The 25,228-nt window shown below is 33.7% G+C and overlaps 1 protein-coding gene across 1 annotated transcript in view; it reads right to left on the bottom strand.

Moving 5' to 3' along the window:
* Positions 1–389: 389 nt before the first annotated feature.
* Positions 390–25,228, bottom strand: part of PHF14 (PHD finger protein 14) — a 202,399-nt gene continuing 177,560 nt past the window's right edge. Inside the window, exon 18 of the mRNA XM_012510400.2 lies at positions 390–592. Coding sequence (XP_012365854.1) covers positions 518–592 — 75 coding nt within the window. The 3' untranslated portion in view covers positions 390–517. The remainder of the gene's footprint in view (positions 593–25,228) is intronic.

Raw genomic sequence — 25,228 nt, 5'->3', positions numbered from 1 at the left:
GTCTAGAGTATCGTGTAATGCATAAATAGATGAAAGCAGGAAACAGTATTTCTCCTTGTGGCATTGACTGGTTTTAACCATTTTCATGTGCAAGCATTCCCTGTTCATTTTTGAACCATGTCGGTTTTTCTTTATATTGATAATCAGAATTCTGTTAAGGCCCTTAAAGAAGAACACAGAGTCTAGTAAGGAGAAAAAAGACTTTCAGAGTTTTTTTTTTAGGTCATTTAAATGTGTTAACAGTTAGGTTACAAAAAAAACAACATTCTGTCTCTGTTTCAAATTTGAGTTAAGAATTTTTCTCCTTTTAAAAACTTTTAAAGGTCCAGCTTTTGAATAAAAAAGTCGAAATTACTCTAAAATATACGAATTCCAAATACAAGCTCCTATTTCATTTTGAATGACTTTATTGAGAACATTTTGCAAATTAGATTTTACAATTTAACATTTTACAGTTAGAAATTTTATCTGCTATTACATAAGCTGTAAACTTTTCAAAAACACTACAGAAAATCTTTTATTTCTTTGGATTTTTCTGTTCCATGTTGAGCTCCTGAGATATATTTTTTCTTTCAGCTTCATTTTCATCTTCCTGTGAAATAAATTTTAGAAAACATTAAAATATAAACTTTAGGGCATTTATCAGCTATACTTAACACATTTTAACTGCCATCTGTAGAACTATGAACTACCATGATTCCAATAATCCTAAACACAAATGGTAAAATTATGTAACATTTAAATATTTGCAATAGGTACTGTTTTATAGAACACATTAAAATTTTCTATATGTTTTTAAAAGCAACCAATTTTAACAATGCCCTAAAAATTACTTTGGAAACACCTGCCACTGAAAAGTGTTCTTTGTAGGGGATGAGCTAGATATTTTTACTTCACTGCTTGATAAAAAACAATAAATTTAATTACTAAGACACTTCATGTGCTCCAGCATGGCATTTTTTTGTCCCACCTAGTATACTTTCTTGACAGGTGTGCCAATTTTCCAATTACTTGTACCACCATATGTTATCTGAAGATCAGTGAGGTCTAAAATAGGAAGCATGTGCATGTCAGGCTTAGAATGCTTGCAATCTTCTACAGTTTCGATTCTAAGTGGTGGCCTCATAATTCATAGCAGGTCCCTGTGGAACATGGTGAATAGATGAAGTGACATCATAATGTCTGCTTTCATAGAAATGAAGTGCATCTTGTGTTCAGTATTAAATGGTAACCTTCAAAGTATAAATAATGAGAGTCTGGAAAAATATTTCATCTTACAATTTGTAACCCATCTCATCATACATGTTCCTTCAACAACACCCAAGTACAAAAGTCTTGCTTTCCTAATATTTATGACTTATCATTTAAGATTACTTATTTTTATTAACTGACATAAAGGTACTCTTCTGAGTTAAAGCATAAACATCAATTTAAGTATTTCTAGACAACAGTAATAATTATCAGTACCATCAAACATACCACTCTATCTCTGTATCTGATGAAACCAAATTAAATAACTGAATTAAATAATTGTTGAGCTCTACTTTGTGAATTGACTTTATTAAGTAAAAGCAAACCAAGGTATGCATATTTGTTTTCTATGACAAACTACACACTTGCCAGTAATGATTAAGGCAGGTGAAAAAAGCTTTTTTATATACTTTGTTTCTCTAAACTCAACAGAATCTGTGATTTAGACTTTGTTGACACTGGGAAAGTAGAGAAATTGTCAATATTATCAACCAATCTGAATCATTATAGATATGTAGAACACCAGGAATGAGGTTTTGAGTATCATTTTGGCAATGTAACTTTGATATATTTTTCCAAGTATGATAGCCACTGTGTGTCATTTCATTTTTCCCTATTTTATCTCCAGTGAATAGATATACTCTTAAGTTTGACACTTGAAAATTTATTAATGAACATGTGGTTTCCACTTTTAGACAAAAGTTCCTAGAGATGAAATTTTTGAGATGGACTCTGTCGCCCAGGCTGGAGTGCAGTGGCACGATCTCTGCTCACTGCAAGCTCCAACTCCCAGGTTCACGCCATTCTCCTGCCTCAGCCTCCCGAGTAGCTGGGACTACAGGCGCCCGCCACCACGCCCGGCTAATTTTTTGTATTTTTAGTAGAGACGGGGTTTCACCGTGTTAGCCAGGATGGTCTCAATCTCCTGACCTTGTGATCCGCCCGCCTCAGCCTCCCAAAGTGTTGGGATTACAGGCGTGAGCCACTGCACCCAGCCTAGAGATTACATTTTAACTACATTATAATAAAAATTAAATCTTACTCTACACTTTCCCCTGCCTTCTTCAGGAGAGACACTGTCAGAAAGTGTTAAATCAGCAGGTATGGATGGCAAGAAACTTTTGGTATGTAGCACTGAATTTGTCCATATGTTCCTCAAAGAAAGGTTTTATCTTCTGTATCTTATACATTCCTACCATCTAACAGGACATACTTAGTATATAGTTGTAGTCCAATCAATATTTTCTGAACTATGTGAAACAGTGGAATAATGAATGAATAAAAGGTATGCCTGAATTAATACATAATTTGGAAAAGCACAATATTGTTCTTACTTAACTATCGTAAATTAAGATTGCTAGTACTCACACTTCTAGCAATCTTAACTTACTATAACAACACTGAAAATAAAAATAAGCAAAAATGTTTGAAGCAACATGAGCCAAAATAGCCATTATCAAGCTCATACCCTTTAATTTATAAAAGAAAGATGGAGCCTTTATCACACGGACAGTCTACTAAGTTTCTGCACCATATGACTTCCCGGTTTAACATGCTTGGCTATCTAGTTTTCTCTAGCAACCTTGCTGCCCTAAGTCAAAACAGAAATGTAAAGACTTAATAATAACCCCGAGGACTAGGAGGTACTTACATACTTTGCTTTCATATTTAACTATGGATACAAGGTATTGGAACATGGTTAAATGAACTAAAAATTTGCAACTTCCATTAATTTGAATATGTTTTAAATATATGGATAAGATATATATAGATATGCCAGTTAAGTAACATTCTTAATATAATGTTTGTCTTTTTGTTGTTGAATTTTTCTTAGTAATAAAGTACAGTTTATAAATGCATGCCTTCTAACATTGCCTGCTGTTCAGGTTTCACACCTTTCTTTGTGCTGAGGATTTGTCTTAAAACATCTTGCCTTTTGTGCTGTTAAGTCACTTATATAACAAATAAGAGCCAATCTCTTTCTTCCTTTTAGAAGGATAGCTGTAACCTAGGTGCAGAAAATGATTATGAAGGGGTGAAAAAGGCATTCAACTCTAATTGCTAGAGTATAATATTAAAATTGCTATAACATTATCAAAATAATAGTAATAGATTTTATCATAAATAAGAACATTAAAATTTGATCTAATAAAGCTCTAGAGAAGTCTTTTAGGAAGTGCTAATTTGTGTTTTTAACATTGCAGGTCAATTTTTTGTAAGAATTTATACGCAGTTCCAGATTAATAAAAATCATTAAAGTAACTCAGACAGCAAATAAAATATAATTGATAAATGACTGCATAATAAATAAAATTGCAAAGGAAGCTTTTTAGCAAAGCATTTCTTTACTACTGGATATTATAGGTAAGCAAAAATTTCTTCTGATATACAGCAGGTTTTTTTTTTTCTCTCTGCTGAGATAAGACATCTGTTTGTTTCCCAATGAAAGAAGACCCTGGCTACACGGATCATTTTCTTAGTGACAGCCCTGACAAGTTTGACATTTGTTTCACGAAGTGTTCTGAAACAATCGTGAAGAAAATGTACCCTTTGAGGCTACTGGAAAGTAGACAGGCTTACCTCTTAATGTTTAAACTTGTTAATTCATACTCTAAAAAAACACACTGACTGTAACAACCTTGCAGATCTGCTAGTTATATGTGAAATTTCAAGAATGTGCACTCAATTAACAGTAACACGTATAATATCAAATGACAAAATTTGGTTCCTTAGCCTTGCTCTTTTTACACTGACAGAATTGTAGTGAGAATGGTAATTTCTAGGCACAGATGGACCATGTAATAATGGGCTGATACTCCAGGTGGCAATATGAGACTGAGTTATTCTAACAGAGAAATTAAGTAAAAACACTGCCATGTTTATCTTATCACTAAAAACTTGCAAGATTTTGTTTAAATGTCAGCTTGCACTATCAATTTGTGATAGAGGAGAACCTCTGTTTTTCTTTATTTATAAATGTGATTTAGTTCTCATGATAATCAGTTCAAATAATTGATGCCAATTAATAAAACCTATCCATTCTTTTCCTTCCTCTTAGGACGTAACCAACTCCTAACAATGGCCAGCTATTTTAGCATCTGGAATTTATATCACTCAGGTAATACTTGGATACAAATTAAACTCTATGAGTACAGATAACTTTATGTTTACCTTGTAGACTGCCAAGTTTAAAAGATTTCTTAAACTCTTGTAATCCTTTATATAAAAGGATTATACAAAGGGACAACTCTCCCTATTGCTTCTTTATATCTTTACAGATGCTGATGTAAGTACCTTTATAATGGAGAAACATGGCAAACACCACCTTAACCAAATGGTCAAGGTTAATATCACCAATAATATATATTAACACCCTGATACGATGTATTAAAAAGGGCACGTCACCTCTGGTTTGTGGTATCCTTCCCAACAGTGTATAACCTAATTCTAATCTGAGAAAACATCAGATAAACCCTCTACAATATAATTAAACAGTAGTCTTCAAAATGTCAGGTCAGCCGGGCACGGTGGCTCACGCCTGTAATCCCAGCACTTTGGGAGGCCGAGGCAGGTGGATCACAAGGTCAAGAGACCGAGACGATCCTGGCCAACATGGTGAAACCCTGCCTCTACTAAAAATACAATTATTAGCTGGGTGTGGTGGTGGGCGCCTATAGTCCCAGCTACTCGGGAGGCTGAGGCAGGAGAATCGCTGAATCCAGGAGGTGGAGGTTGCAGTGAGCGGAGATCGCGCCACTGCACTCCAGCCTGGGCAATAGAGCGAGACTCCATCTCAAAAAAAAAAAAAATGTCAAGGCTATGAATGACAAGACTTGGAACTATCACAGACTGGAAGAGACTATGGGGACATGATGACTGAATGCAGTGAGGAATCCTGGACTACATAAAAAAGGACATTAGTGAGAAAACTGGTAAAATTTAAAAATGGTTCTTAGAGTAGTAGTAGCCTCTCAAAGTTAATGTCTTGGTTTCAATAATTGGACTATGGTTACATAAAATGGCAACACTACAGGAAGCTGGATAAAAGGCAAATGGGAAATTTCTATACTATTTTTGCAACTTTTCTGTAAATTTAAAATTATTTCAAAGTAAAATGATTGAAGAAACAGAAAATAAAAATGGCTACCTAATGAAAGTTTCCTAAATTCAAATAAAGTAAAATGTATGGGCAAAGATTTTATGAGAAAACAAATGCAAGGTACCTGTAGCCTCTACACTGAAATATACAGCTATAATTAATAGTTTGCTTTCTATCATTCTACCCCAAATTCCTAAGTACCTAAAATGTTCATAATGGTGATATTATTGATTTTTATTTTCTTATCTGTGCTTTGCCACATTTTCTTGCTTTCCCACTGTGAGCACAGATTACTTTCGTAATCAGAAAACATAGCTTTCTTTTACTAAGTCCCTTTATAATTTGGCCATATGAACAAACTATTTTCAGAAATAAGTAAGAGTTATAAGACTCTATGATTACAAAGAGAAGATGTCACTTGTTTTTATTTTACCAAATATGTTCTTCATAGCAGGCAAACATACATGGTGGCACCACAGTAAAATGAAGTGAGATGGTGCAGACAGGCACTAACTTAAAATGTTTCTATATTCTTATGATATTTTCTTTAGATTTTAAATATTCCTTTTACTAACCAGAGAAGGAACAGTTATTATAACTGGATCCAAATTAATAGTCAGAATTATCTCTATACTTTAATAATGTTTCTTTTAAAAGTGTAAGAATATATAGCTTTTAGGGAAAAAACATGTAGACACTCAACCTGTTCTAACTGTTGGTAGCTATGGAACAAGTGTAGAAAAACAGATACACTACATCGTTTCAATCTGTGGTCAAAAAAACTACATTCTTTTATTCATTTAAAAACATATGCTAGATATATAACTCTCAACAGCATTTAAAACTGTGTTTTTAATACAGAAAATATGCTAGTGCTGCACAATGAAGAAAGAATTTATCTTAATAACTGGAAAAATACTGACGATAATGAAAATGTTTTAGGCAAAATGAGCACACTTTATGCTTCAGATCGAAATTAATTAGAGTTTTTAACGTTTTACAATTCCACCATAATTCTTTAAATGGTGCATTTACCTCATAGTAATAAACACTTGGATCATTAAGTAAAGTGTGAAATGTGTGATATGCTACATTTAACAACCTTTGGCCTTTTTTTTTCTATACTTCTGCATTCAGTTTTCCAATGCATTGAATAAGCAATGGAAGACCACAATTAAATTTCCTAACATTGCATATTTGAGATTCTTATTTCATTTAATACAAAAGGCAATTAATATACCATTTTACAATTGAATTCCAACTTTAGTGAGCCATGATAGATACTGAAATGAACTTACAAGAAATGCTTAATTAAATTTACTGTAAAAAGCATAAGAATTTTTTTCATATGACACAAGTTGCATATTTAATTAGAAATTCTAAGGCTATATTATGAAATTAAAGTAACTTGGGATGTTCTTAGTAAACTCAGCTCAAACACATATATCATTAAGTAGAATAGAGCTCTTTTTAAAAACCTTACCTTTTTTCTCTATTTAGTGATGCAAACAAAAGATAAAGAGATCTCCCTTTAATACTGCAATATTTCATTCGTTATTTATTAATAGCAAATATTTTTTAAATAGCAAATAAGATAGAAAAAGGGCAGTAACAAATTTCTAATTTCATGTATGGGAATATATAAATATTTCTTTTCTTGAGCAATCACTTCTGTCTCCAATTCATGATTCTGGAGCAGATTGAGTAGAGTAAGTTTTTAGCTCCTCCTGTAACTTTTTACTTCTTTGTGGCAGCTTTTCGTAGCCAAGAAATAGGGCAGTGGTGGTGTGTGCCTGTAATCCCAGCTACTTGGGAGGCTGAGGCAGGAGAATCACTTGAACCCAGGATGTGGAGGTTGCAGTGAGCCGAGGTTGTGCCAATGCACTCCAGCCTGGGCGACAAGAGCGAAACTCCATCTCAAAAAAAAAAAAAAAGACTTTGGATTTCCCATGTATGACCTGGGATCAGGAGGGACTCTCTCTGATCTGGGGAAAAAAAGGCCCTAAGGATTGGCACAGCCATCTGAAGAGGGCATATTTACACTAAAGGCAACAAAGATCAGTGAATGAAAAGTGACAGTGGCAAACTAGGATAAAGAAAGGAAAGGAAATGAATGATGAATGATAAGCATGAGTTAGGGTAGACTCTTAATGGGCACAATCCCAATTCTATAAATTTATATATTTCCATAAACATGAAAAGCTACAACTTTTATAATGGATATTTGTAGGTGTTTAAGACATCTGGCCAGGCGCCATGGCTCACACCTGTAATCCCAGCACTTTGGGAGGCCGAAGTGGGTGTATCATCTGAGGCCAGGAGTTTGAGACCAGCCTGGCCAGCATGGAGAAACCTCATCTCCACTAAAAATACAGAAAATTAGCCAGGTGTGGTGGTGCATGCCTGTAGTCCCAGCTACTTGGGAGGCTGAGGCACAAGAATTGCTTGAACCTGGGAGGTGGAGGTTGCAGTGAACCAGGATCGTGCCACAGCACTCCAGCCTGGGAGACAGAGCAAGACTCTGTCTCAAATAAAAAAAAAAAAAAAAAGACATATTTAAGATATGGTGCTAATCTGAAGGGGCTAAGAATACTGTAACAGCCTTTTCTGACAGGTGAATTCTTTTATGGTGAGTATGTTTGATAACCCTGACGAACTTACGATCTTGACAATAGAAAATTTTCCTTTGGGTAGTAAACTACTAATATCTGGGAAATATGCATGAAGTGTATGCTAGAAATCTATATTAGAGGCTCCTACATTGGTAACTCCTTCATTTATAATATTTTCATTTAAAAGTATAACCTGCTTTTGAAATATTTAGGCAAAAATAATATCTAAAAATGTTATCTAAAATCTAAATATTTTTATTTAAAGGTTATTACCTGCTTTTGAAATATTTAGGCAAAAATAATATCTAAAAATGTTATCTAAAATCTAAAAATAATATCTAAAAATGTTCAAGATAGGCAAGATCACTAGTCAAACTACAGTTCCATACTCAGATTTTTCAGATTGAATAAAAATCAGTGATTGGCCCAATACAATTTTCAGAGACATAAACGACTAAAAATTACTCAGCAATAACTCAGTTTATCATACACACACAAAAAACAAGTATATTACTTATTCATTAATATAAGCAATAATCATGAATTGTTTAGGATTGGCCATTGTGGAAACAATGCCTTCTTTAATAGAATATGACAGCATTTTGTTTATCCTTCTCACTGGACAATGAAAATTTTTTTTTTTTTTTTTTTTTTTGAGATGGAGTCTCGCTCTGTGGCCCAGGCTGCAGTGCAGTGGCGCAATCTCGGCTCACTGCAAGCTCCGCCTCCCGGGTTCACGCCATTCTCTTGCCTCAGCCTCTCTGAGTAGCTGGGACTACAGGCGCCCGCCACCACTCCCAGCTAATTTTCTTGTATTTTTAGTAGAGACGGGGTTTCACCACGGTCTCGATCTCCTGACCTCGTGATCTGCCTGCCTCGGCCTCCCAAAGTGCTGGGATTACAAGCGTGAGCCACCGCACCCGGCCTGGACAATGAAAATTTTAATACAACACTCAGCGTATTGTACCAAACTTAAAACTTGTATTGAGAGGAAAATATTTTTTTTTTTGCTTAGTCAGGCCCTAAAATTAAGTTTTACCAAACTTCTATACTGCCATTAAAAAAAGTCGTAATATCTCTATTCAATAAATGGTGCTGGCAACTGGCTAGCCATATGCAGAAGAATGAAACTGGATCCCTACATTTCACCATGTGCAAAAATTAACTCAAGATGTATTAAAGATTTAAATGTAAGACCTCAAACCATAAGAATCTTAGAGCAAAACCTAGGAAACACCATTCTGGACATCTGCCTATGGAAAGAATTTATGGCTATGTCCTCAAAAGCAATTGCGACAAAACCAAAAATTGACAAATGGAACCTAATTAAACTCAAGAGCATCTGTAGAGCAAAAGAAACTATAAACAGAGTAAACAGACAACCTACAGAATGGGAGAAAGTATTCACAAACTATGCATCTGACAAAGATCTAACATCCAGAATCTATAAGAAACTTAATTCAAAAAGCAAAAAACAAGTGACTCGATTAAAAAGTGGGTGAAAGACATGAACAGACACTTCTCAGAAGACATACAAACAGCCAACAAACATATGAAAACATCACTAATTGTCAGCAAAATGCAAATCAAAAAGATATTATCTCTTTTGAGATGGTTATTCATTGATACCATTCAATACCAGTCAGAATGGCTATTATTAAAAAGTCAAAAAACAACGATGCTGGGAAGGCTGCAGAGAAAAGGGACTGCTTATACACTATTGGTGGGAATGTAAATTTTTTCAGCCACTGTGAAAAGTAGTTTGGAGATTTATCTAAGAACAGAACTACTATTAGACCCATTAATGCCATTACTGGGTATATATCCAAAAGAAATAAATCATTCTACCAAAAAGACACACACATTTGTATGTTCACTGCAGCACTGTTCATAATAGCGAAGACATGGAATCAACCTAGGTGCCCATTAATGGGGGACTGGATAAAGAAAATGTACATATATACCATGAAATACTATGCAACCTTTAAGAAGAATGAAATCATGTCCTTTGTAGCAACATGGATGCAGCTGGAGGCCTAAGTGTATTAACTCAGGAACAGAAATCAAATGCCACATGTTCTTACTCATAAGTGGGAGCACATTGGGTACACAGGAACATAAAAATGGCAATAATAGACACTGGAGACTACTAGAATGGGGAGGGAAGGAGGGAATAAGGGTTGAAAAACTAACTACTGGGTACTAGGCTCATTACCTGGGTGATGGGATGAATCACACCCCAAAACTCAGCATCACACAATATACCTATGTAACAAACCTGCCCATGTACCTCTTGAATCTAAAATAAAAGTTGAAAATTTTTTTTATTAAGTTGATAGAAGGGGAAAATTGCTTCTCATTCCCTTTTTATTTGCATTTTGAATAAAAAGGAATATATTTTCATCTATTATTAGAATTTTTTTTCTATAAATTGCCTTTCCTAAATTTTCTGTACTTTCAAAAATTAAATCGAATTTTTAATTTTGAGATCATTGTAGTTCACATGCAGTTGAAGAAATAATACAGAGATCCCTTGTACCTTTTACTCTGTTTCCCTCAATGTTAACATCTTGCAAAGCTGTAGTGTAATCTCATAACCAAGATACCCACATTGATAAAGTCAAGAATGTAGTTTTCCTAATTTTTGCCCACTTTTCTATTGCGGTAATCATCTTTATTATGATTGGCTTGAATATTTTCTTTGAAAATTAAGAAAATCATTTCATATGTATTAAATATATATTTTTCTCTCAGAAAAAAACAGAAAAATAACAATCATCATCTTTGGCCATTTAATTGACATCACAATAAAAAGTAGGAGAAAATACTAAAAATATAATTTTATATTTCCTTTGCTGAGTCTTGATGTTCTAGGCAAACCATGGCACACGTTTACCTATGTAACAAACCTGCATATTCTGCACCCTAGAACTTAAAAAAAATAGTTATAGATCATATCATATCAAAAACCAAAAACAAATAGAATTTATATAAATGGCATTATAACAATCTTAACATCACTTTAGAATAAATAACAGATATTTAAAAAATGAAAGGTAGCAAATTTTCTTAAGGAAAATAATATTACCTACATAAGAACTTGACTTCACTGACACAAGTTTATAAGATTCAGAGTGAAAACTATAATTTGCATTAAGATACAAAATAGCCTGATTTAAATATTTCAATACTTAAAATCTTTTAATATTATTACTTCTGAGGCCAGATAAACTGTAAATAGTTTAAACTGACAATTTTGAGACTAAGAAACAACTCAGTATCTAAATAGCAAAATATTTAGATAATAGATTTTCAGTTAGGAAATTTAGAAACTGTTTAATATAAGATGTCTTCAGTGTACAATACCCTTGTAAGCACAATGATGTCAAGGTATTCATTTCAAAAGCCAGTCAAATTCATAGATGGACTGTAAACAACTATGACATATATGGAACACCTCTCTTATTCTCTTATATTTCTCCTTAGAGACATCAAGTCATAGAATATTAAAGGTGAAAGAGTCCTAAGATATCTTATTTAAATCCCCATTGTATGTATGAAAATACTAGATTGACAAAAATATAAAATCAATTTCTTCACCAGATTTTAAAACTGCTTAGTGACTTAAAAATAAAACAACTCCCCAAGCTGTCTTCCAAACTCAAATGATTTAAAACTACTTTGTTAAAGTAAAATAAAAAAAGTAACTTCATAGTGGAGAAAGCTGAAAAATACTACCTTGACTGATGGACCAAGGCTAACATCGCTAGAAATGTATAGTATGTATACCGACATCATGTTCCCCTGCTCTGATGCACAGAGAAGCAACATCACCTATGACCTATGGTAGCCTTCCCATTAAGGCACAAACTCCATCTAATCATGAGAAAATATTAAGCAAACCCAAATTGTGGGACATTCTACAAAATAACTGAAGAGTACTCTTCAAAAGTGTCAAGATCATGAAAGGCAGGGAAAAAGTAAAGAATTGCCACAGACTGGAAGAGACTGAGGAGACACAATGACAAAATGAAACAGGAGATCCTGGATTGAATCTTGGTCCAGAGAAAGAACACTAGTGGCAAAACTGGTAAAATACAAATAAATTCTACAGTTTATTTAACAGTATTGTATTAAGATTAATTTCTTAGGATTGAGAATTGTTCTATGCTTATATAAGATGTTAACCTAAAGAGAAGTTGGGTAAAGGGTCTATCAGAACCCTCCATCCTATTTTTACAACTCTTTTAAATCTAAAGTTATCTCAACAAAAAATAAAACCAGACAAACATCTAATTTTTGTTAGATGATTTAGAAGCACATTTGATTCCAAGTACTATAAACTTACCTGCCAAAATAATGTGCAGGGGCAATCAGAGTTATGGAAAATGGGGTTTCAGTATTTTCTATGATACGGACAGCTCATTACAGACTCCACACTATAAATGAGTATTTACTGCCAGCTAGTAGAATCATACAGTCATTCAGTAACACTGAGTGATGTCTAACACACGAAATTCATTGTCATGTTTTTAAACTCATGCAGTTTAAGAACCATTAGAAAATTATTCAACTGTAATATGGTAAAAATGTAATATGATCCGTTTTTATTTCTTCAACTGTAGTTTCTTTGGGAGGTGGATATCCTTATTAATATGGACATTTTATCTCAGTACATTTAATCAAGGGTTTCAAAACAATGTCTACTATATAGGGAAAAAGAGGTACTTAAGAAATTTCTCCATAGAAGCATCATTTGATCTAGGATGGACTGAATTAAGAATAAAATGTCAAAACAAAGTAAAAATATTTGGCAATCAACACCTATTTTTTGGGGGGAACCCATTGACAGACTTTATTGTATTGATCAAATAGTGTTCTCATTTTAGAAGAGTTTGGAATACATTTAGTCCTTTGACTCATATTAGACATTTTGTCTTTTTAAGATGATATTAACTCTTGAAGTCACGTCTATTCCTAGAATCCTTCCTTTCTTCCTCCCTCAAAAATTTATTGAACAATGATTTTGTGCCAGATACTAAGCAAGGTGTTGCAGAAAAATATGAATGAGACATTTTATTGCCTAGAAGATCTCATGCTCCAGTGTGGTAGACAGGCATGCAAATAATCACAATGCAATGGAGAAAGTATATAATAAAGTGCATCAGGTATACATGGAGGTGATAAAGATAACTGAACCATGACAATATATAAGGACAGTATTTTTATGATTACTATGCTACAGAGTTCGGTTATGATATCAAAATAATATACCCTTCCTCTTGCCCAAAGGTGAGTATTGTGAATCTTTTAAAACAAATACTTCGCAATGTAACTTATACGGCTCTTTTAATGTAAACTCAACATCAAGGACTATATGCTTTGGAACTAAACTTAAGTGTAGAAAGTGAATTTCTTTTTTCTTTTTTTTTTTCTGAGACAGTCTTGCTCTATGCCCAGGCTGGAGTGCAATGGCGTGACTTCTGCTCACTGCAACCTCCGCCTCCTGGATTCAGCAATTCTTCTGCCTCAACATCCCGAGTAACTGGAATTACAGGCGCCTGCCACTACACCCGGCTAATTTTTGTATTTTTTAGTAGAGATAGGGTTTCACCATGTTGGTCAGGCTGGTCTCGAACTCCCGACCTTAGGTGATCCGCCGCCTCGGCCTCCCACAGTGCTGAGATTACAGGCATGAGCCACCACGCCCGGCCAGAAAGTGAATTTCTAAAACTTTACTACCAAGTGAACAGATTAAGTTGCCTCAAATATCCTTATTTCAAATGGAATGTTATTTTCCCCAGAGTGAACCCATTAATCTTCGCAGTTTTACTGGAAAGTAATAGCTCATTAGACATCTAAGTAACACATCTCTTATGGCACATTAATTTTTCATGGATTAAAACGAAATTGAATTTGCTTCAAGAAAAATTTAAAATACTATTTTAGAAAATTTCGCACAAAAAAATTCCTCAATAGTGGCACTTTATTATCAGTGTCAAAAATAACGTCCCTATTTTCACTATTTCCACATCAATGGAGGGAAGAATATTCTAAGTAAAGGGAACAGTGGGAAGGGTAAGTCAGCCAAAGCCCAGTGAGAAAGAGCAAAGTAGTGGAAAATAACACAGAAAGGTTGGGAATTCTGCTTTTCTGGTTCTAGCATTACACAGTGCTCATGGTTGGTTACTTCTGACATACTTCGTATTTGTTGTTTCTTCTATGCAATTGTGTAGTGGAGGAAATTTGGGCTTTGTTGTCAGTGACTGGCAAACCTAGATGCAAATCCTAACTTTGATACCTACACTACCTAAAAATACTTTGAAGAAATCACTTAAACTTTTAGAACCTCGTTTTCTCATCTATAAAATGGCAGTAACTATTTTTGATGACTAAAATTATTAAATAAAATGTGAGGAGCCTAGCACAAATCCTGGCCCACAGAAAGCACAATAAAGTCTATTCTTTCCTCTTTCTAGGCTTAACTTTACGACAGTTTTTAATCATTAATGACATACTGCTGTAGTGAAGATAGGTACCTACAGATAGATAGTAAGGATCCTCTTCAAAAACAGTGCTTTTTCTTTTTTTTTAGCTAAATAACCATCATTATATTATTAAATAGAAGCCAGTTCTACCTATGTCACTCTAATTTCTTGATCTTGCAATTTCAACTGTTTGTATTATTCACAGACAATATAATTGTATTATTCATAGACAGCAAGAATAAATAAATTGGGTGAATGATTACATTTAAAGACATTTGTTCCTAGGTAGTAATTAGGAAAAGGCTATTAATTAAATAATTCCTCCAAGTCACACCACGGGCATTTGATTAGCATTTTTAACTGAAGTTCTTCCCAGAGTTACTCTATAGTCTGCATGATGTTATCATTGTAGAGAATGTAAACTAATACTCTTTCTCTCTGAATAAAGCAATAATGTTAGCATGATAGTCCAACTGATACGAAAACAATATTGGGAATCTAGGTAGGACCAATATAGGTCTAGGTAGGACTATTATTTAGAAGACAGATTTGGTACAGAAATTAGACAAATATAGTTTATTAAATTGACTTAAGACCTTTTTAGGCATATAGTTGCTTAAAAGAAAGCAGGCCATATTCTTACAAATACAAAGCATTTTTATCTTGTATCTTTGATTTTTAGAAATACTGACTATTGGAATTGGAAGAGAAATTAAAAGTAATTTAATTCACCTTCTTGAAATGATGTTTATATGTTGTTTTTCTTTTATATATGCAAATGTACAGACACACACACACATACTCAAGTGGATGTGATTTTAAATTGAGGAACTCTGTATACATAATGGTAAATATCAGTATTCCTTAATATAAATACAATAGTAATTATTTAGTAAATAGTCCAAGTCATAGCAATGAAGTTTCACTTACAAGTCACAGCAATGTAAATTCCATATAAATAACCTGGTTAAATCCATTAGTTTCTTTCAAATGTGTTTGTCTATCATTATCATGGTAGACCCTGTTGGAGACATGAACTGATTCTGGATAAGACATATATGGAAGCCTACAGGGGAGCTTCTGGGAAAGTATTCCTTATTCTTAAAACACACACACACATACACACACACACACACACACACACACACAAACACACACACACAGGACAGGGACCACTTCCATAGGCTTGCCTGTATGTATTATAATGTGAGGACACAATACTTCGAGACCCTGTAGCCATCTTGTGGCCATGGGAGTAAGTCTAAGGTTAAAAGTCAACACACTGATAATGTGAGAAAACAAAGTCTTCTTTAATTAATCCTATAACCACCCAATTTCCTCAATTTTGAATATACAGGGTATGAAATATTAAAAGTAGGTGGGTTTTCTGTTAAAGAATCCTTACCAATGACAACATTGGCCTCTTACATTTCTTCTAGTTCTATGAGTTTTTCCCTAGGTTTAATGCTGTCCTTAGAACTCAGCTATCCTTTGATAATAGTTATCTGGAGATGACTCTAAATGGCCACAAATGCCAACTACTTTATGATGACTTTCCCACTTATATCTTCAGCCCTCACATCTATACCATGCTTTAAACTCATATTCCAATTGCTACTTGTCTCCATTAAATTTTTAATAAGGACCTCAAACATACCATGTACAAAGCCAAATTCTTGATTCCCATCCCTCCACTTCCCCTACCCCCACTAAAAAAGCCTTATACCTCTCTTGGTCTATAACACTCAGTTGTTCAAACACAAACTCTAGGGGTCAATCCTTAATTCTTTCCTTTCTCTTATACTCTATAGCCAACTCCTGTTGTCTTTATCACCCAAGGGTATCTAAAATCTGTCTAGTGCTTTCTATCTCCACTGTTACCATCTTAGTTCAAGCTATCATGTTTCTTGCCTGTGGATTAATCCAATAGCTTCCTGATCAGTCCCCTTGCTTTGGTTTTATAATTGTATGCCTATTCTTTATATAGGAGGCAGTAATCTTTGTAAGACACACATCACATCACAATCCACCCATGCTTGAAATGCTCTAGTAGCTTTGTATTTAGGGTAAAATCCAAACTACTGCAATGACCTAGAAATTACATCATCAGGCCCTTCTCACCTTTCTGGCCTCACTAAGTTCTCCAATCTGCTCACAAGTTCAGTTTCCTCATCTGGCTCCAAACATGCTGCTCTTCCCTCTGATTCCTGAACAAAGTGCACTAGGTGTTTCCTCTACTTTGATTTTGTATGGCTCATTTTTCTTGTCATGCAGGTATCAGTGAGTGAGGAGTTCTTTGACTTTATGCACAAAATCTGCCCTTCCTCCATCACTCAGATTGTTTTCCATAACATTTATTACAATAAAATGATCATCTACTTGGTTATTTACAGATTGTCTGTCTTCCTTACTAGAGTGCATGCTCCACGACAGCAGATTTTCTGTTTTTCTTCCTACAATATCCTTAGAAGTTAGTCTTATTCCTATCATATTGTAGCCTTTCAATGAATAGTTCTTATGAATAGTTCTTGGATATATGAATGAATTCCTTACTATATAGAAGCATGGGAATCAAGTAAATAATAATTTTGACTTTTTGAGTACTTCCTAAATATATACAAAATATATTATGAATATATTATTGTATATTATTAAAGGCTTGTATTTACATTCATTATTTATAATCCTCACAAAAGCCAGGCAAGATAAATATTATTGTTCCTATGTTCCAATGAGGAAATTGAAGATTGGTGACACTCAGGAACTGCCCTTGGTCACATATCCAAAAATATTAGAGGAGATAGGATTACAAACTCAGCTCTGATTATAAAAAGTATTCTCTTTTCAATATACCATATGTACAGTTAGAATTGCTCATGATCAATAAATTTTAAAAGTTTCACATACTTTTGCAAAAAAATTCAATTTTTGCTCAATGGATACTGACCAGATTATTATTCAGTTATTTTAAAAGGTCCTAAGTCTATCTTGCAGTACTGATCAAAAGCAACTTTCAAATCCAAAACAGCTCGACAGTTCTGCTACCTGAAGATTATTTACGAAAATTTTGGTAAACATATTAACTCTCCTTCTAGTTTTTCTACTATTCTGAAAATATTTAGGATTTATTGTGGTATACTTCTTAAATCTCATGAGGATACAGAAATAGAAGAGGAAAAAGGTATATTGGAAAAATGTACAAGGATCAGCTTCTGAGGAACATAAAATTCTGTCATTACCTTGGAATGACTGTTCTTATGTCTTAAAATACACTCATATAGTGGCTTTCTCAATTCTTTAACAGCTACTTACAAAATGAGTTATTTTCCAAGCAAGAAAAAAATGGCCTTTATTTGTAAGAAGAAGAATCACAAGCCTCTACAGAGCCAGGGCCATGCAGGACTCTTGGGGCTCTTGGGAACACTGATAGCTCAAACTCGAGTCTTAAAGGAAAATCCCAGAATACTATTAAAATGACTACAAATCTCTGACACAATGCTACGGTTAAGAACAACAACAACAAAAATGAAGTTATAAATTTATTTATTTTGAGACAGGGTCTTGCTGTCACCCAGGCTGGAGGGCAGTGGTGTGATCACGGCTCACTTCAGCCTCAACCTCCTGGGCTCAAATGATCCTCTGGCCTCAGCCCCCCAAGTAGTTGGAACTATAGGTGTGCACCACCACAACCAGCTAATTTGTTTTTACTTTTTATAGAGATGGTGGTCTCACTATGTTGCCTAGGCTGGTTTCAAACTCCTGGCCTCAAGCCATCCTTCCACCTCGGCTTCCCAAAGTGTTGGGATTACAGGCGAGAAACACTGTGCCTGGCCTGAAGTTATAAACTTAAATATATAAAAATGAGAAAATACACAGAAGTCAATGACTTCATAGTGACATTATGTGGCAACCACATTGTTCAATAAAAATATTTTAAATGTTTACAAAGTGCTATTTCTCATAATATAGATGTTCAACAATTACTCAGAAAATTTAAATTTATATTTCACCATTGCATTATGACAGGCATTTTTGTCTAAGATTCTATTTTGCTTTTCTTATTTTTAAAATCATTGATATATTTTTTATTGTAAACAGAAAACCCATTAAGACAGTGTAGTTCTTTTAATTTTCTTTTAAAGTAGAAAATAAACTGTACTTGAATGTTTGTACATTTCAAACTTTCAGGATTGTTTGAAACCTTGCTAACATATTGAATTTCAAAAGACTGATTAAAGCAGGAATACAAGCAAACCACAGTAGACATTTGAGACTTTGATACCAGTTTTAACTCTTAGAATCTAAGTAGCCTGAATCATTGTTGGAGGACTCAGCACAGAAATGACATACCCCATAATTAATTTGTGTTAACATGTTTCACACACACCACAAACAGCACAATAAATATCTAATAGTATGCTGATTTCTAGAAAGCTGTATAGAAAACTTGGTAACATTCTGCTTTCTGGAAAAAAAAGAGGATTGTAATACACAAATAAATCTCTATGCATTATTTAAAGTAAGATTTACCTGAAAATTTAATGATGCAAATGAAAGAATGAGAAGAAAGAAATAAAAATTCCCACTTCCTCGCTCTTTCCTTTCCTTCTTTCTTCTTTTATTCATTCAGTAGTTATGTCGTGAATTCTTATAATATGCCATATGTTCAGGACAGGGAGGAGAATAGAGGTGATTTCTATTCTCAAGAAAATTATACACTCGAAAGGCAAACCTGTGTTCAGTTTATGCCTCCGTTCTTCTTTATAACCAGCAAACACAGAAACCTTCATGTTTCTTTAGCATATCAAATTATTTTGCTATAAAATGTTTCCTGCACAACAATAACCATAACTACAACCAGTAACAATAACCATAAGCATTCTAATACTTATTGTAGCTCTCCTGGATGTTCCTTCCCCATCCCATTCTCCTCCCTTCCGTCTTACCAGATCTGACCAATACAATGAATTGAATATTAATCACTCCCTGGCATATTGTTACACCTCAACATTTCATATGAATGTATGATGCTATGTAAATCTTCCATGACTTGCAATGTATTTTCAACATTACATGTATATATTTATCCATGTTATACTTAATATAACATATATGTTTTTCATCTCAAAAGCTAGCCTCACACACTAGAAGCATTCAAGTTAAAGTAACAATAAATATATCACTATTATTTAATCTTGTTTTAGAGATGTTAGCTAACACAAGCAGAAAAGAGAAAGATATGAAGTATAAAAATTGTAAAAGAAGAGGTGAAACTATCCTTACCTGCTGTATACTTCGAAATATAAAAAAAATTAATTGAAACACTATTATAAACAAGATAATTCAGTGAGAATCTCTATTCATACGTGAGGAAAATCATCAGTAGATAACAAAAAATAAAACTACAGATTATTCAAGACAACTTTTAAATTCTGTATCAGCATGCTTTTATTTATCTCCCTAAATTTCAAGACTGATTAAAAGGAATACTGCCCACCAACTGTAGTTCTAGGAAGAGCAAATTGATATATTAAATAAGTAATTTGCATTCAAAAGATAAATCAGATGCCAAAGCAAGTTGCAATAGATTGCCAATGGATTTCTAGAAGATTTGAGAGCTAGAAGGTATCTTATTTAAAAATCATTTGATCCATTTTTTTTAGTCTGTAGATAGAAAAGCCATTCCCAGAATACAGAATGAACTTCCCCAGAGTCCCATAGCCAATTGGTAGAGTTAGAATCTGAATTTATGTCTCCTACGTTGTAGTCAGGAATTGTTTGCCATGATGAGTCAGTACTGACCATAATGAGTCAATATGACTTTAGATTAAATGATGGCAAATCAAGCATGTTAAAAAAATTTGTGTGTGTGCATCCTATGAATATATCTTTTTAAAACAATTGTGATGGCCTTACCTAAAACATCTACATGAGCACAGCAGAAAATGCACAGGCTTTGGTGTCAGACAAATCTATAATGAATCCTGCTTCGGCACTTACTATTGGTTTGACTTTATGAAAGGCATATGACCCCTCAGTCTCAGTTTTCTTACCTGTAAAATGAAAACAAAACAAGACAAAAAAACAAAAAAAACCCCTATTTCAAGGAATGACTTTGGGTTTAAATAAACAAAAATGATTATGTATGCAAATTATGCTAGTAAAATGTTTATAACACAATAAAAGTAGATATTCAAAACAATGTTAGCTATAGTTATCTAAAATTTAAAATATATTTCCAAAAATTGTGGTTCAAAGTTGAGCTCAGATGCACTGTTGGTGAAAGTGCTTTTTCTTCTAACTAGAATTGAAATAAACCTTTTTGCTTCCTTTTCTAAAAGTTGTTCTATTTTAAGAATTAAACTTATATAAATGTTTATTTGTCTGTTAACCTACAAATGTGTGACTATTACGTGTCAGGTTCTGTTATAGGAGATGGGGTAATAGTGGTGAACAACAGCGTATCGTCCTCATAGCCTTAAATTTCAATAGAAAGACAGGCAATAAACTGTTAACAGATAAATAATTTCATATTTTGATACAGTGAAAGAAACAGGGTAAAGGGACAGAAAGTATGGGAGCACATGTTCTCTTAGGCAAGGTAGTCAAGGAAGCCCCTCTACAAAAGAGCTGACATTTGAGCAGAGACCTGAATGATTTGAAGGAAACAGTCATGTACTGATCTGTGAGAAGAGAATATACAGGCATAGGGAACAAGGCCAAGGGCCCTAAAGTAGAAATGAGCACAGCATGTATTAGCAGCAGAAAGGACAGGAAATCTAGCATAAGATGAAAAGTTAAGTTGACTACATAGCCCATAATGGTGATCTGATTTGCAGTGAGAAGCCACTGGAGGGTTTAAGAATTTAAATAATATGATTTGCTTTTGGGTTTTAAGCTTATTCTGGTTGTAGTATAGAGAAAGATGGGTAGAAATTAGGAAAGAACACAAATACAGAGATAAGGAAGCAGTCTATTGCAAACAGATCAGGAATGCTGGTAACTTGGAGTACTGCAATGTAGTCAGAATGGAAAGAAGTATGATATGCTTTGGAATTAAACAAAAGAAAGTAATTAGGAATGATTACTGTGCTGCTGGTTGTCAAAAATGATGAGACTGAGGTGGGAAAGACTGTGGGAGAAGTAAATTGTGATGGGAATAGAGAAGAATCAAGAAACCAGTAATTCTATTTTGGTAACATTAAGTTTGAGCCAATCTTTAGTTATCTAGTGGGAATGTCAGGCAAACATTTGAATATATGAATTTAGATCTCGGAAGAAGAGTTTGTGGATGGTATTACACATTTAGAAGTCCCCCAAATACAGGTAAAACTGCATGCAATCACCCAGGGACATACAAATAGAGAAGGGACACAATGGCCAAGCCTTAGTAATACAACTTGAGCACAAATGGAGAATTCAGCTAAGAAGACTGAGAAGGGTCTGCCAGTTACAAAGAGAATTACAAGTCATGAAACCAAGAAAAGAAAATGTTTCAAGAAAGAGAATGGTTGACATTGTTAAATAACATTGAGAGGTCAAGTAAGATTCAGACAGAGGCATAACTATTGGGTGTGACAAGAGATTGTAAGTGACATTAACAAGAGTCATTGTAGTGGAGTAATGGGGACCAAAGACTGTTCAAAATAGCTTAAAGAGGGAATGAGAGATCCTATTTTGCACTTCACCCTTCCTCTCAACTTCAGGAACATGGATAATAACTGAAGCTGTAGCAGCCATCTTCGAATCATAATGGAAAGACCAAAAGAATCATAGTAAAAATCACTCCTGATGGCCTTGAGCTGCTATCTCTGGACTTCTTAAGTGTTATATTTTATATGTCCTACATTTAATGAAACCTTTCTTGCAGCATAAAAATATATACTGTACAACCAAACAACACATATGGCTCTTTATCCTAGTTTCTCAGCTTTCAGTTTGAATAAAAAATAGGCTGGGTGTGGTGGCTTATGCCCGTAATCCCAGCACTTTGGGAAGCCAAGGTGGGCAGATCTCTTGAGCTCAAGGAGTTCGAGACCAGCCTGGGCAACATTGTGAAATCCAGTCTCTACTAAAAAATACAAAATTAGCCAGGTGTCGTGGCACACACCTGTATTCCCAGCTACTCAGAAGGCTGAGAAGGGAGAATTGCTTGAGCCTAGGAAGTTGAGGCTAAAGTGAGCTGTGATTGCACCATTGGACTCCAGCCTGGGTTATCAGAGCAAGACTCTGTCTCTAAATAAATACATAAGTAAATAAAAACCAAAAAAGCTGCATCGTTGATTTGCAAAAAGTGAGTCAATTGCATTTATTGTAAACATAACATGTTTCATCATCTTATTTTATATTTACATGTCCTAGTTATGCTGGAAATGACCATGTGGAGCTGAATGTATGTATGAAAGGAAAATCTCAAACATAGTAGAGTTCTCTAAATGCTTTTGTAAAAATTACATATATGTTGCCCTATACCCCCAACCATAGATAGATACTCAAATTCAAATCTTTCAATTTCAATTTAGTGTCCTGAGAATTATCTCTACATGATTGTAGTCAGGGGGTATATAATATTTTGTAGTCTTTCACTTATTTCTTAAAACATTTCCAATTCTGGTGAAAAATAGAGACATGGAGGTGAAGAAATGGAGATCCTGAGTCTAGACAACTATTTAGAAATTTTGCCATAGTGCAGAAATGGGGCAACAGCTGGAGAAGGGATGAGGACAAGGTTAGAGTCTCTGAAGAATAGAAGCTGTTAAAACATTTGTCAATGAAAATACTGAAAAAGAAATTCCTCTTGAAGGAACAAAGATATTTCCCATCTGATATTCCTGTGGCATTAGTCTCAAAAGTAAAGTCGTAAATCACACAAAAATTATATTTCAAAATATAATTTTTTAATTTATAAGTAATGTGAATATATTTGTAATGTATGTAAATATATGTGAAATATTCTATTGAAGGAATTCTGACATTTTCACTGTAAAGCACTAGAAACTGTCAAAAAACAGAATGTCTTGACCATAGATTTTCCAATAAAACATTTAAATATAATAATGTAATTTAATTAATAATAGTTTGTGATAAATTTAGGCTCAACATATTCAAGTTATCTGCCATTGCTTTTAAAAAATTAATGAGAATATAAATTATGCTTTTACATTTTCCTCAGTTTACTTTCTGATGCTAATCCAACAAGTGTAACATATGGTAATGTCTAATGTATACGATAGAAGTAAAAGAGCAAAAAATTAAGAGGTTTAGGCATCTATGATGTTAATTTATTGTTTTAATAAAATAATAATATTCCATATATCTATAATGCATGTTACTTTTCATGCTCATTAGTATATTTCCTTGTGGTATAAACAAAGCACAGTTATTTGATCAGAAAAGTAGTTCTTTAAATAGTTTGATGAAGTATATTAACATAATTTTTAAATAAAGTTGCTATTGAATTGCTGCTTTGGGGCAATGGTAGTGTTAAAACTGGAAAAATGCTTTCATAATTATAAAAAGTTAATCAGCACCTTTATATTATAAGAATTTGGAAATGCTCAATTCTTTTCTGCTTATAGTGAAGTAACTGCCTAATGAATTTGGAGATTTGCTCATTTTCAGTCTATATAAGTTTTAGCAACAATAAATATAGCATAGTGACTTTTTAAAAAATGTGAATTTTTCAGATATGAAGGATATATGCACACTCTAGGAAGAACTGTTTTTCCTCCTAGAGCCTCACTGAAATGGCCAATGGAATTTTAAAAAATAAGAGAGAAAAAGAGAGCAAGTGAGGACATACACCTATAATAGTACTGAAATGAAGGAAAAACTTCTACCACATTTTAAAAATATCAAGAATATTTTGCTGGGACCTTTCAAACCAGGTGAGTTCCCCTACCACCTGAACCCCTCCCCTGAGGGTTTTTTTTAAAATCATTTTTATAATTGTGGTATAAAATAGACATAATATAAAAATTACCATCTTAACCATTTTAAGTATACAGTTCAGTGATATTAAATATTTATATTGTTGTGAAACCATCACCATCATTCATCTCTGTAACTCTATCTTATAAAACTAAAACTCTGTTCCCGTTTGTATCACACAAAATACCTCATTCTATCCTTTCCTTACCTCCTAGCAACCATTATTCTACTCCTTGTCTCTATGATTTTTTACTACTCTTACTACTTCTTACAAATGGAATCACAGTATCTGTCTTTTTGTGACTGGCTTATTTTACTTGGCAAAATGTTCTTAAGGTTCATTTATGTTGTAGCACATCTCAGATTTTCCTTCCTTTTTTTCTCCCACATCACCAAAAACATTTATCATTTGTGTCACAAACATTCAAAATCCTCTCTTCTAACTTTTTAAGAATATACACTAAATTACTGTTAACCATATTCAACCTACAATGATATAAAAACATTAGGAACTTTAGTAAATATAATTATATATTATTATATAAATATATTACATTTAATTATATTTATATAATATTATAAATTACAGTGCCACAATAAACATGGGGTGCAGGTACATAGTTTATAAATTATAATGCTGCAATAAGCATGGGGGTGCAGGTATCTCTGCAATAAACATGGGGTATAGGTACATAATTTATAATTACATATTATAGTGCAATAAACATGGGGGTGCAGGTATCTCTTCAATATACTAACTTATTTTCCTTTAGATAAATACCCAGTAGTGTGATTGCTGGGTTATAAGTTAGTTCTACTTTTAGTTTTTTGAGAAACATCTATACTGT

This window comes from Nomascus leucogenys, chromosome 11 (assembly GCF_006542625.1).
Source record: "Nomascus leucogenys isolate Asia chromosome 11, Asia_NLE_v1, whole genome shotgun sequence".
NCBI classification, from domain to species: Eukaryota; Metazoa; Chordata; class Mammalia; order Primates; family Hylobatidae; genus Nomascus; species Nomascus leucogenys.
Note: the sequence above shows the minus strand (reverse complement) of the source record. Positions and strands in the feature narration are given on the sequence as shown.